We start from the raw sequence: 13,394 nt of genomic DNA, 5'->3' as shown, positions 1-13,394 counted from the left end.
CGGAGCTTTTTAAAACCGCTGTCATGACGTGCCGGAACAGATGGTGACAGCGCGGCATTTCATTGTTTTCTTCATCTTATTATTATTACTACTTTATTGTTTAGAGCGTACAATCATCACAACGATATTTGATTCTGTGCTTCGCAGAACCTAACAATTTCAGAACAGACGGCGAGACTGAAGCCAGAAGAGTTAGAAATGTACTCACCACATACTTTGACCTATAGCTTACTGAATAAATAATTATACTCACTTTGCCCTGTTTTCTGTCCTTGCTTGTATGAAGGTAAGGACAGAAAACACCCTCCGCCACCTCCAGTTTAAATTCCATGCCAAATATCTTGGAGGATCAAGAACCAAGAACCAAGGTGCTTTACCTATTTATGCAAGTACTTCTCTGACAATAGATGTGTAACAGCCTAATGTAACCTTGTACGGAAATACAAGATAACACTGATGCAGTCATGTTTTATACATTTAACAAGGTGCTTTATTAATGCAACAGAGTTAGTCAGTTTTTCACTGTTTGTCGTCAGCCAGGTCACACTGTCTGTGAACTCCCTGTCGGTTGCCTCCATACACTCCAGTATTTGTTTTTTTTAGTTTTAAGTCCTCCTGCGCGAGAGCCAAGAGCAATTCCCTTTAAGTTTTTCTACTCTGTAACTCGACAAATGCACACCAAGTATACCGTTTCCTCTTCGCTTGTTTTCTGTGTGTCCTGCGCGTGCCCAGTAGGAGGAGATTCACCCAAATATCCGTCTAATGTGGACAGAGATATTTTGAAAAATGCTTAGTGTGGACGCCTGTCATTTTTACTCAAAACCGGCGTTTTCAAAATTATCCGGCGTAGTGTGAACATAGCCTGAGAACTTTTCCATTCTAAGGAGGGCAGAAAAATAAATATTGAAGCAAGGTGATAGTCAAGAAAGTCAACAGATTCACTAATGTATGTAGATTGAGACAACAAAAGATAGTTGTCAGACAATAGTAAATGTGCTAATGGGGGAAAATTATTACAAGTGGCCACTGAGTTGCAAAGCTCACCCTAACTTGTCCATTGATATATGTTGCCACTGATATTCCTTACTCTTGGCTAAATGATCATTCTATACTTGTGCATAAAGAAAACATTTTCACAGACTATTTAGCCCATACCAGAATCCACCTGATGTCCATTCACATCTGATGCTCCCTCCTTGTCTTAGAATTATCCAATCGTTCAGCATCGTCAAAGGTTGCCTGCTCCACCCTGGAGCAATGGGAGAGGGAGGAAAGGAAAATAGCCCAAAAAACTTCAACCTAGCAATGTATAACATAACTTTATAATTTCAGTTCAAAGAAAGCTATTCACTTCCCAAAAAGTTTTTAATAAGCTTTATTTTAACAATTTTACTTTAGGAACAAGCAAAAAGATTGCACAGAATTTCGACCATGTTTTCTTTGAAAATATCAGAGCAAACTGGAAGCAAGCACACATCTCTATTCGAGACCACATCATGTTAAAAAAATGTGGCCCAGAGTCAAATAAGAGACACCAAGTTACTAGCACTAATAATCAGTTTAAAATGTAGCCACACATACAACATATTCAGTAAAAACAGTCCCGGATCATTCATCTTATCTTAGTTGTGGCAGAATATCGAAACTCAATGACATGAACTCTCCAATGGAGATGTGAACTAATGGCACAATGTCTATTAGCTTAGAAAAAAAGCATTCACAATTACAATACCAAAAACCCTTAAAAAGTAGTTCTTGTCTTGCGCCTAAAATTACATTGTTTAATATGTGCATTAACAGGAAAGGTAGATGTTGAATTACTTTTTTTTAAAAGAGAAAATCAGGTTAAAAATATACATTCCTTAAAATACTTCTGACACTGTAGTCTATTAGGGACTGAGTTTGCAATATTCCACTACAGCTAGAAGTACACAGGTTTGAACCAGGACTGGAAAATCAATGTTCTGATTCCACAAGCAATATTCCTGCCTTCTGGGTCTGTGTGGTATGGGCGCTGCTTTGCAAAGAGGCGGACAGCCTTGCCACTGGTCAGCATTTCAATCATGAACAAATATTGCTTACGATCACAAGTTCAGTCTGAAAAAAATATTTTCAAGAGAATATTAGAAATTTCCATTCAATTGAAACATCTCAAGAGCTGGGAATAGATTTTCACTGGGGAGATACAATGGCCAATGTAATAAAATATATGCTTGTGTGTAAATCTACTGGATAAAAATATGAAATATATAAATAGGCTGGTCTCAACTACTACTAGCTCATCAAGTCTCTATCAAATCAAACTATTTTAACATCTTAAGCCACTTTTCCTAATTTAGTTTGGGTATAACTGGCTTAGGGCTTGACCTACAATGCTGCCTCTGATTCACACCCCTGCACTGGACTCCATGGCTTCAGGATGCAAAAGAGAACCAATTATTATGAAGCACAGGATTATCACAGCTATAGGAGACAAGCTACTCTTCTCTACTTCCGTCAGCATTTTACCATATCAACAGCAGCAAAGGTGGTTGGACACCAGTTCAAAATCTGGTCGATACAAAATGAAAAGTAAGTCAAATCTATTTTTGTTTTTATTTGTTTTTCCCCAAAGAAGTGATCACTTCAGCTATTGGGAATGGGTATTTAAATACTTGCTGAATAATCATATTCAATATTTAAGTTCTGTATTTTTATACTTTAATTAAGAAGGCTCTGTTTATTTTGAATCTATCAAATTGGGAACATGACACTTATAGATTGTCTTTCTAACCTCAACAATCTATTAGAATGCATTAAGTCAGTGAAAACTGGGTATGCATTGGATGCCTACTCCAATCTGGTAATGTGAGTGTGTTTAAGAAAGTCATTCTCATTGAAAGATTTAAAGCTTTAACTAGAAATAAACTAATGAGTAGATAATAAATCTGAAAATCACTTGCATCTTTCTCATGAAGTGTTGTAAACTCATGTTCGATTCCATTTCACATTACATGCATTGCTAATCAAATCGTTTTCTGATTTTTATTTTTCAATTTAAGGGATATCAATACTGGGTGACCACTAATTTTTACAACACTACCTCCACCAGCTCTGGTATGGACTAAAGTTTATATCGGAGTTAAATTGGCAAATTCAATTTCCCACATACCCCTTCCATGTGCTCTTTGACTTGAGCATTATTAAAGTTTGCTCTGCAAGTTGCAGTTATGAGCTCTGCATTCATTCAGATGGCAAGAGAGAGATTTTTCTTCCCATTGGCATGGACAGGGTTTTGAACACAAGTCTACCAGATGAAAATGTTAGTGGACTGTATCCAGTTACCTATCAGGATGATACTTGATCCATAAAAGAAACAAAAAATGTCAAAACTATTTCCTGCAGCTTACAGCTATTGCTAAATAGAATTACAACACAGGATCCCACACACGTTAAATTGTGAAGGGAGCATGGTGATCACACAACCAACGGACCAGATCAAAACTCAAGAATGATGGAGAACAGTTGAACGGAAGAGAAAGGTCATTGAATATCCCACTCTCAATGATGTGACGGCCCAGCAAGTAAGGGGTACAGATAAGAATGAAGAAGCTGCAGCCACTTTCAGTCAAAACCGCCGATCGATGACACATCCTTAGGTCCTCATCAGAACAGAGCCAACCATAAGGGAATTCAGGGAATTTCATTCACTCCACAGGTTGTCAAGAAGCTATTGACAGATACAAGAGAAATCAGATCTTACATTGTAGTTGCTCTGTTGAAAATCTGAGTAAAAACACTTGTCTTGTCTCCAGTAAAATTCTTCTAATACAGTTAATACTGGAATCTCCCCAACAACATAGAAATATGCCAAGTTATGCCTGTCCACAAAAGGTAGAACACATATAATTGCACCACTTATCACTGCATCAGTCTGTTCACAATAGCTAGTGACGTGATGGAGGATATGATGGACGGTTCTTATTTCTTGGAATGTATGCGGGATGGTTTTTTGAACCAACATGTCGAGGAACCAACTAGAGAGCAGGCTATTCTGGACTGGGTTTTGAGCAATGAGGAAGGGTTAATTAGCAATCTTGTCGTGAGAGGCCCCTTGGGTAAGAGTGACCATAATATGGTGGAATTCTTCATTAAGATGAAGAGTGACATAGTTAATTCAGAAACAAAGGTTCTGAACTTAAAGAGGGGTAACTTTGAAGGTATGAGACGTGAATTAGCTAAAATAGACTGGCAAATGACACTTAAAGGATTGATGGTGGATATGCAATGGCAAGCATTTAAAGGTTCCAGTGAGATGGAGGAACTGAGGGAAATACATGTTAGTAGGGAAGTGGTGTTAGGTAAATTGAAGGGATTAAAGGCAGATAAATCCCCAGGGCCAGATGGTCTGCATCCCAGAGTGCTTAAGGAAGTAGCCCAAGAAATAGTGGATGCATTAGTGATAATTTTTCAAAACTCTTTAGATTCTGGACTAGTTCCTGAGGATTGGAGGGTGGCTAATGTAACCCCACTTTTTAAAAAAGGAGGGAAGAGAGAAACCAGGGAATTATAGACCGGTTAGCCTGACATCGGTGGTGGGGAAACTGCTAGAGTCAGTTATCAAAGATGTGATAACAGCACATTTGGAAAGCGGTGAAATCATCGGACAAAGTCAGCATGGATATGTGAAAGGAAAATCATGTCTGACAAATCTCATAGAATTTTTTGAGGATGTAACTAGTAGAGTGGATAGGGGAGAACCAGTGGATATGGTGTATTTGGATTTTCAAAAGGCTTTTGACAAGGTCCCACACAGGAGATTAGTGTGCAAACTTAAAGCACACGGTATTGGGGGTAAGGTATTGATGTGGATAGAGAATTGGTTGGCAGACAGGAAGCAAAGCGTGGGAATAAACGGGACCTTTTCAGAATGGCAGGCAGTGACTAGTGGGGTACCGCAAGGCTCAGTGCTGGGACCCCAGTTGTTTACAATATATATTAATGAATTGGATGAGGGAATTAAATGCAGCATCTCCAAGTTTGCGGATAACACAAAGCTGGGCGGCAGTGTTAGCTGTGAGGAGGATGCTAAGAGGATGCAGGGTGACTTGGATAGGTTAGGTGAGTGGGCAAATTCATGGCAGATGCAATTTAATGTGGATAAATGTGAAGTTATCCACTTTGGTGGCAAAAACAGGAAAACAGATTATTATCTGAATGGTGGCCGATTAGGAAAAGGGGAGGTGCAACGAGACCTGGGTGTCATTATACACCAGTCATTGGAAGTGGGTATGCAGGTACAGCAGGCGGAGAAAAAGGCGAATGGTATGCTGGCATTTATAGCAAGAGGATTTGAGTACAGGAGCAGGGAGGTACTACTGCAGTTGTACAAGGCCTTGGTGAGACCACACCTGGAGTATTAAGTGCAGTTTTGGTCCCCTAATCTGAGGAAAGACATCCTTGCCATAGAGGGAGTACAAAGAAGGTTCACCAGATTGATTCCTGGGATGGCAGGACTTTCATATGATGAAAGACTGGATGAATTAGGCTTATACTTGTTGGAATTTAGAAGATTGAGGGGGGATCTGATTGAAACGTATAAAATCCTAAAGGGATTGGACAGGCTAGATGCAGGAAGAATGTTCCCGATGTTGGGGAAGTCCAGAACGAGGGGTCACAGTTTGAGGATAAAGGGGAAGCCTTTTAGGACCGAGATGAGGAAAAACTTCTTCACACAGAGAGTTGTGAATCTGTGGAATTCTCTGCCACAGGAAACAGTTGAGGCCAGTTCATTGGCTATATTTAAGAGGGAGTTAGATATGGCCCTTGTGGCTAAAGGGATCAGGGCATATGGAGGGAAGGCTGGTGCAGGGTTCTGAGTTGGATGATCAACCATGATCATACTGAATGGCGGTGCAGGCTCGAAGGGCCGAATGGCCTACTCCTGCACCTATTTTCTATGTTTCTATGATTATCAAGGCTGCATTTGACTGAGCCTACTAGCAAAGAGTCTTGGCTGAGATTCTGGCATGACTGCAGGAATTCCCTAAAGTGCCACACTATAAGGGCTATAGACAGGGTAAATGAAAGGATGCTTTTTCCAGTGAGGTTGTGTAGGACTACAACCAGAGGTCATGGGTTAAGGGTAAGAAGGGTAAGGGTGAGAAGTTTAAGGAGCCATGAGAGGAAACTTCTTCACTTAGAGGGTGGTGAGAGAGTGGAATGAGCTGCCAGCACAAGTGGTGGATGTGAGCTCAATTTCAACATTTAAGCAAAGTCTGGATAGGTACATGGCTGGTCAAGGTATGGAAATCTATGGTCCCAGTGCAGGTAAATGAGAATAGGCAGTTTAAATAGTTTCAGAATTGACTAGACGGGCTGAAAGGCCTGTTTCTATGCTGTAAGACTTCATTGACTTCGCTACACCCAACCAGCTTCACCAGCTCATTCATAAGAACAAAAGAAACAGGAGCAGGAGTCGGCTGTCTGGCCTGTTGAGCCTGCCCCGCCATTCAATAAGATCATGGCTGATCTGGCCATGGATTCACTTCCACCTACCTTTTCCCCACAACATTTAATTCCCCTACGATGCAAAAATCTATCCAACCTTGCCTTAAATGAGAAAGGATCTAAAAAGCGTGGATTGGGACAGGTTGTTCTCTGGTAAAGATGTGATTGGTAGGTGGGAAGCCTTCAAAGGAGAAATTCTGAGAGTGCAGAGTTTGTATGTTCCTGTCAGGATTAAAGGCAAATTGAATAGGAATAAGGAACCTTGGTTCTTAAGGGATATTGCAACTCTGATAAAGAAGAAGAGGGAGTTGTATGACATGTATAGGAAGTAAATAGGGAGTAAATCAGGTGCTTGAGGAGTACAAGAAGTGCAAGAAAATACTTAAGAAAGAAATCAGGAGGGCTAAAAGAAGACATGAGGTTGCCTTGGCAGTCAAAGTGAAGGATAATCCTAAGAGCTTTTACAGGTATATTAAGAGCAAAAGGATTGTAAGGGATAAAATTGGTCCTCTTGAAGATCAGAGTGGTCAGTTACGTGCGGAACCAAAGGAAATGGGGGAGATCTTAAATCGGTTTTTTGCGTCTGTATTTACTAAGGAAACTGGCATGAAATCTATGGAATTAAGGGAATCAAGTAGTGAGATCATGGAAACTGTACAGATTGAAAAGGAGAAGGTGCTTGCTGTCTTGAGGAAAATTAAAGTGGATAAATCCCCGGGACCTGACAGGGTGTTCCCTCGGACCTTGAAGGAGACTAGTGTTGAAATTGCGGGGGCCCTGGCAGAAATATTCAAAATGTCGCTGTCTACGGGTGAGGTGCCGGAGGATTGGAGAGTGGCTCATGTTGTTCCGTTGTTTAAAAAAGGATCGAAAAGTAATCCGGGAAATTATAGGCTGGTGAGTTTAACGTCAGTAGTAGGTAAGTTATTGGAGGGAGTACTAAGAGACAGAATCTACAAGCATTTGGATAGACAGGGACTTATTAGGGAGAGTCAACATGGCTTTGTGCATGGTAGGTCATGTTTGACCAATCTATTGGAGTTTTTCGAGGAGGTTACCAGGAAAGTGGATGAAGGGAAGGCAATTGGTGTTGTCTACATGGACTTCAGTAAGGCCTTTGACAAGGTCCCACATGGGAGGTTAGTTAGGAAAATTCAATCGCTAGGTATACATGGAGAGGTGGTAAATTGGATTAGACATTGGCTCAATGGAAGAAGCCAAAGAGTGGTAGTAGAGAATTGATTCTCTGAGTGGAGGCCTGTGACTAGTGGTGTGCCACAGGGATCGGTGCTGGGTCCATTGTTATTTGTCATCTATATCAATGATCTGGATGATAATGTGGTAAATTGGATCAGCAAATTTGCTGATGATACAAAGATTGGAGGTGTAGTAGACAGTGAGGAAGGTTTTCAGAGCCTGCAGAGGGACTTGGACCAGCTGGAAAAATGGGCTGAAAAATGGCAGATGGAGTTTAATACAGACAAGTGTGAGGTATTGCACGTTGGAAGGACAAACCAAGGTAGAACATATAGGGTTAATGGTAAGGCACTGAGGAGTGCAGTAGAACAGAGGGATCTCGGAAAACAGATACAAAATTCCCTAAAAGTGGCGTCACAGGTAGATAGGGTCGTAAAGAGAGCTTTTGGTACATTGGCCTTTATTAATCAAAGTATTGAGTATAAGAGCTGGAATGTTATGATGAGGTTGTATAAGGCATTGGTGAGGCCAAATCTGGAGTATTGTGTTCAGTTTTGGTCACCAAATTACAGGAAGGATTTAAATAAGGTTGAAAGAGTGCAGAGAAGGTTTACAAGGATGTTGCCGGGACTTGAGAAACTGAGTTACAGAGAAAGGTTGAATAGGTTAGGACTTTATTCCCTGGAGCGTAGAAGAATGAGGGGAGATTTGATAAAGGTATATAAAATTATGATGGGGATAGATAGAGTGAATGTAAGCAGGCTTTTTCCACTGAGGCAAGGGGAGAAAAAAAAACCAGAGGACATGGGTTAAGGGTGAGGGGGGAAAGGTTTAAAGGGAACATTAGGGGGGCTTCTTCACACAGAGAGTGGTGGGAGTATGGAATGAGCTGCCAGACGAGGTGGTAAATGCGGGTTCTTTTTTAACATTTAAGAATAAATTGGACAGATACATGGATGGGAGGTGTATGGAGGGATATGGTCCGTGTGCAGGTCAGTGGGACTAGGCAGAAAATGGTTCGGCACAGTCAAGAAGGGCCAAAAGGCCTGTTTCTGTGCTGTAGTTTCTATCGTTCTATGTATATTTACTGAGGTAGCTTCCACTGCTTCATTGGGCAGAGAATTCTACAGATTCACCACTCTCTGGGAAAAACAGTTCCTCCTCATCTCCATCCTAAATCTACGCCCCTGAATGTTGAGGCTATGTCCCCTAGTTCTAGTCTCACCTACCAGTGGAAACAACTTTTCTGCCTCCATCTTATCTATCCCTTTCATAATTTTAGGTTTCTATAAGATCTTTTTGATTCAATGATGTTTATGTTCAATGTCTTCCCTTACATCTGTTTCAATAATCTTCTGAAGAGCCACATTAACTAAAAGCTAAATTGAATTTAATTTGCCAGAAAATTAAAGCCTCAATATCCTTCCTTGTGCACCCCATCAAAGGTTTCCTTCCATAGACAGGGGACAAGATCAGCACATAATGGAATACTGGTGCAGACTCAAAAATACTCACAAAGTTTGACTCACCCCCTTCAACATCTTTAGCATTTACTTCCGCTTCAGCTGGTGGACTAAACAAACTGCAGTAGTCCACCAAGTGTTTTCTGACAGCACTAGCCCCTCCCACACCCTCTATCACATTGGACCATCAGCAAGTTCACCTCCACATGGAAAAGCACGTGGATGACAGAGAAATGGAGGGTTATGTAGGAGGGAAAGGTCTTAGAGCAGGTTAAAGGATCAGCACAACATCGTGGGCAGAAGTGCATGTACTGTGCAGTGCTGTTCTATGTTCTACTCACATAGAATCCCGACCGAACTATATTGCCGATCCTTCATTATTTTGGGATAAATATCATGGGAATCAATCAAAACCACAGTGGGAATATCTTCAGCATGGACAGCAATGGCTCAAAAAGGAAATCTGTTACCTTTTCAAGAACAATTAGGAATAGGGATTAAATGCTGACTTTGCCAGCAGCACCCAAACAGAAAAAGGAATAAATACTTTTGGACAACCCAAATTAAATACTTTATTATGTTTTTACCAGAAATCAGAGTCACTTTTAGAAGTACATACTAGTCTTAAATATTAAACTAAAGGGAGTAAAAGTGTCTCTTACCATTTAGTTCACATGGATTTTGCAACAACGTTAAAACATTTTAATAAGTCTTTAATTGAGAATACAATGGAAGAGCATGTTTGCTACTTACAACAGCTGTGGGCAGAACTCCTGTGTTGAGCAGTGGAGAGAGACACAAGCCATTTTGAGGACCAGGTCACATCTGCATTGGGACAGCAAGCTGCAACTTGAACTTGGATCCCCCCATGATGTCCTAGACAGTCTCTATATCAAAGGGCAATCGAGCCACTTTGGAAGGGCGTTGATGGAAGGTAGTGAACAAATCTCACAGCAGCAAAGGTCCTGGCCAAACTGATGGAAGGTCACTTTCATCAAAACTCTTACTAGCCCTCAACAACATGCTCCAGCTAGCCATGTACAGAAAAAAGCCACATACTGTCCCAGAAGCATTATAGCCTCCCAAATATCGTATGAAGTAGGTTTGGGATTCCCCCCTCTCCATGGCTTTCAATATCCAGTGCCATGCCATCAGGGCAGTTGTGAATGGCCACCATTTTTAGGGCACTGATCCCTATCACCACCCCATATCCTGATCTTCAGACAAAGGACTGGGAGTTCAGCCCAATCTTTTTCAACAAATCTCATGCATTCCACACCCAGCTACTCAGCCACACCAATTTTGTGCTCAGTGGGTACTTGGCTAGGATTACAGCTGTTATTAAAATTAGCTCATCTACACAAAAAAAATCAAACACGTCACTAGTGAGCCTGGTAATCCAAAAAGGCTTCAGCCTAATAGTCATTTTTCAATATATATATATTAATTAAACAATAATTTCTGATGCAACTTTGAGTACAGAATAGTTTGTGAAAAAGTTGCATGCAGGACAGCTTCACCTATCTGGCATATGGACTACAGTCCAGGAAAATTCACAGTGGTAAAAGGGATATTTTTCTTCAGCTGTTTCTGCACATATTGAACATAATAAAATAGGTAGAAACTCTGACTTCCTAACTTTAGGCTCCACGTCATTGCTCTCCAATCTTAAGTCAGTACAGCCAAAGTGTTGCTTTCCCTCCTTTTTTTGCTCAACTTAGACATAAAGAAGGCACTTGGAGAGTTCTGAACCAGATCTAAATGGTCTGCTACTGGAGTTGGTTTTGGGTCAAGTTAAGGGAAGTACAGCACACAAAAAAGGAAAAGAAAATCTACCTTCCAAAAAGGCTTCTATTCAAAAAAGTCATGTCATGTAAAATTACTGATCGGCAAGCATGAAAATGCTTCATTTGGTAGGGTTGTTCCAATTAAAGTAACAAAAAGGATTGAATATTTAAATAGTCTTTTCATCTTCCTCAGGAAAAACAACATTCAATGAGTTTATTGTGTGGGTTGGTACCACAATGACATTTTTTTTACAAAAACTCAGTAAGACATTCTAAAGAGAACAGGAACACATGTCCTCACTGCCTTTACAGAAAATGTGCAGTTTTATCACTGGTATTCTTTCCGCTTTCTTAACCATTGTTTCAGCAATATAAAGTTGCACAAATTCTGGGAGAATGAGTTTGCTGCTTTGTCAGACAGGGATCCACTACAAGAAGCCTGTTGGGCTTGTTGCTTTAAACTTCATTGATTTCCTTAGTTTGTGCTCAGATTTTTTCATGGGATGCTGATGCATTTTCGAAAAACTTGTGAAGGTCCGATTCGAGGTCTTGGAAAAGTCCACTGTTCATTTCAGGTTAAACACCATCAGTGGCCGCTCCTCTCTTTTCTGCCAGGGGCTCTTTTTGTTCTCACCTTGGTCATCTGCCCCTTCAGACTGATCTTGCATCTCCTCCTCAGGGCTGGTGGTGGAATCCCTGCGAGTTTCACTGGTACTGCTTCTCATGCTGTTCCCTCTGCTGTGCTCTTGTCGATGGATGGCTTCCCTGTGCTCGGAATTCTCTTCAAGTAGAGGAGTGAGTGAGTTGTCCTCTGGCGAACAGACTGCTGTTCTGCATTCACTGCTGCTTTGCTCATTTTCATCCACGTAAACCAGTTTGCTGTAGGCCACATTGGCTGGTCCGTGCCTGTCGCGCTCCTCCTTCAGCTTTTTACTAGGCTTTGCCTCGTTTACATCTACACCAGAATCTAAGCTGGCGTCGTTGCTCCCAATCCTCTCCCCGGTCTGCAGGTCAATGTAGGAATGCCGAACGTGAGCATTGGATCGTCCATCTAATGACACAAACCAGGCCCTGGGATGTTGAGGCTTTACCCCGAGCTCCAAGAACTTCTTTTCGGTCAGTGCCTGCAATTCTCCATTCATCTGTGCCATTGCCGATTCATTCAGTAATACTGCCATTGGACCACTCATGGAAGAAGAGTGGGGGCCCCATGCTTTGTCTTCTCCATCATCTGACTGAGGGGTTGATTGTTGAACTTGTGGGTGCTGATACTGCTGGGGTACAGGCTGGTGGGACATGGGGACTCCCATCTGAACTCCCTTCATCTCCAGCTGCTCTGTTGGGCCGCCTGCTGACTGGTCCATACATGGATAATCAGAAGTTAATCCCACATAATGGGCAGGAATGACTAAAGTAGGCATTACATTCCTGTACATGTTGTCTTTCATGTGATCAATAGAACCACAGAAGATTAGTTGGCCTGGCTGGGACAATGTTGTGGGCCTGGCCAGATGATCAACAGACTGAGACATCATGTATTCCGAAGGCTTATTATCCATTTTGTGACCAACGAGAGATTCAAAGGGTGGTGGCAGTGGGGGAGGAGAGGGTGGATCATTGGCACAAAGTTTACTTTCAGCCAAAATGCGGCGGGCTTGAACTTCTCTTCCCTTTTCGTCAGATGGCTGCTGGGAAACCATCGAACTATAGCTGTGTCTGTAGTCATCCGCTAAAGGTGGCTCCAGCTCTCCTGAGGCATCCATAGACCTCGCAGCTTTCAACGGAAAGCTCTCCACTGTCCTGTGGTAATCTTCCTTGGAATTTCCTCGATGGGCCAATGTATCAGTGGATGCTTTGTTGATATGCCTCATTTTTGGACCTGGATCTCTATATGGGATCTGCTTGAAGAACTCTTCTCGAGAGCTCTCAAACTCTCGAGATGTACTAAAGGCAGACTTCAAGATAGGTGTGTGAACATCCATATCTCCATTGGATGACACCGACTCCAAATGGCTGGTACTGATCAAATTGATATGGGACATGGAGGTGGCTTGGTCCTTCTTGGAGCTGTCCAAAGTGGAAGCGATCTGCAACTTCCTGTGCTGTTGCCGTGGCTTTAGGCATCTTCTCCTATTAAATAAAAACATTGTTAGTAAAAAAAAAGTACTATAAGCTTAAACTCATTACACATCTACATTTAAATGACAGTACCTGATCCAGGTAACAACTTCTAAATATAGGACAGGTCACTTCACTTTCAATACATGCCTTTAAAAATTCTGTATTATTAAAATCATATTTCAAAATGTGTTATACTTTATTACTCAATCAGTAGTTTGCACTGAGTTTCTTGATGTCAGGGGGAATAAATTGGAAGATGAACTGGCACTTTTAATCTTAGAGATATATTTCCTGCAGGTAGGTGACCAGAAATGCATATAATACTTCAAATTTGGCC

General features: G+C 41.4%; 1 protein-coding gene across 5 annotated transcripts in view; it reads right to left on the bottom strand.

The window, feature by feature from the left end:
* Positions 1-1,367: 1,367 nt before the first annotated feature.
* fam171a2a (family with sequence similarity 171 member A2a) overlaps positions 1,368-13,394 on the bottom strand; it is a 293,586-nt gene continuing 281,559 nt past the window's right edge. The window contains exons 8-9 of one of the 5 annotated variants that reach the window (XR_010016478.1): positions 9,903-13,066; positions 1,368-3,709 (exon numbers count right to left, since the gene is read on the bottom strand). Coding sequence is in view for 3 of the 5 variants with exons in the window: in XM_063036906.1 (XP_062892976.1) it covers positions 11,503-13,066 (1,564 nt within the window). In the remaining 2 variants the exon portion in view is untranslated. Of the gene's footprint in view, positions 3,710-7,998; positions 13,067-13,394 lie in introns of those variants that run through there. The other 4 variants (XR_010016477.1, XM_063036907.1, XM_063036906.1 and 1 more) reach the window with 4 other exon arrangements.

The sequence above is a fragment of the Mobula hypostoma genome, chromosome X1 (genome assembly GCF_963921235.1).
Source record: "Mobula hypostoma chromosome X1, sMobHyp1.1, whole genome shotgun sequence".
NCBI classification, from domain to species: domain Eukaryota; kingdom Metazoa; phylum Chordata; class Chondrichthyes; order Myliobatiformes; family Myliobatidae; genus Mobula; species Mobula hypostoma.
Note: the sequence above shows the minus strand (reverse complement) of the source record. Positions and strands in the feature narration are given on the sequence as shown.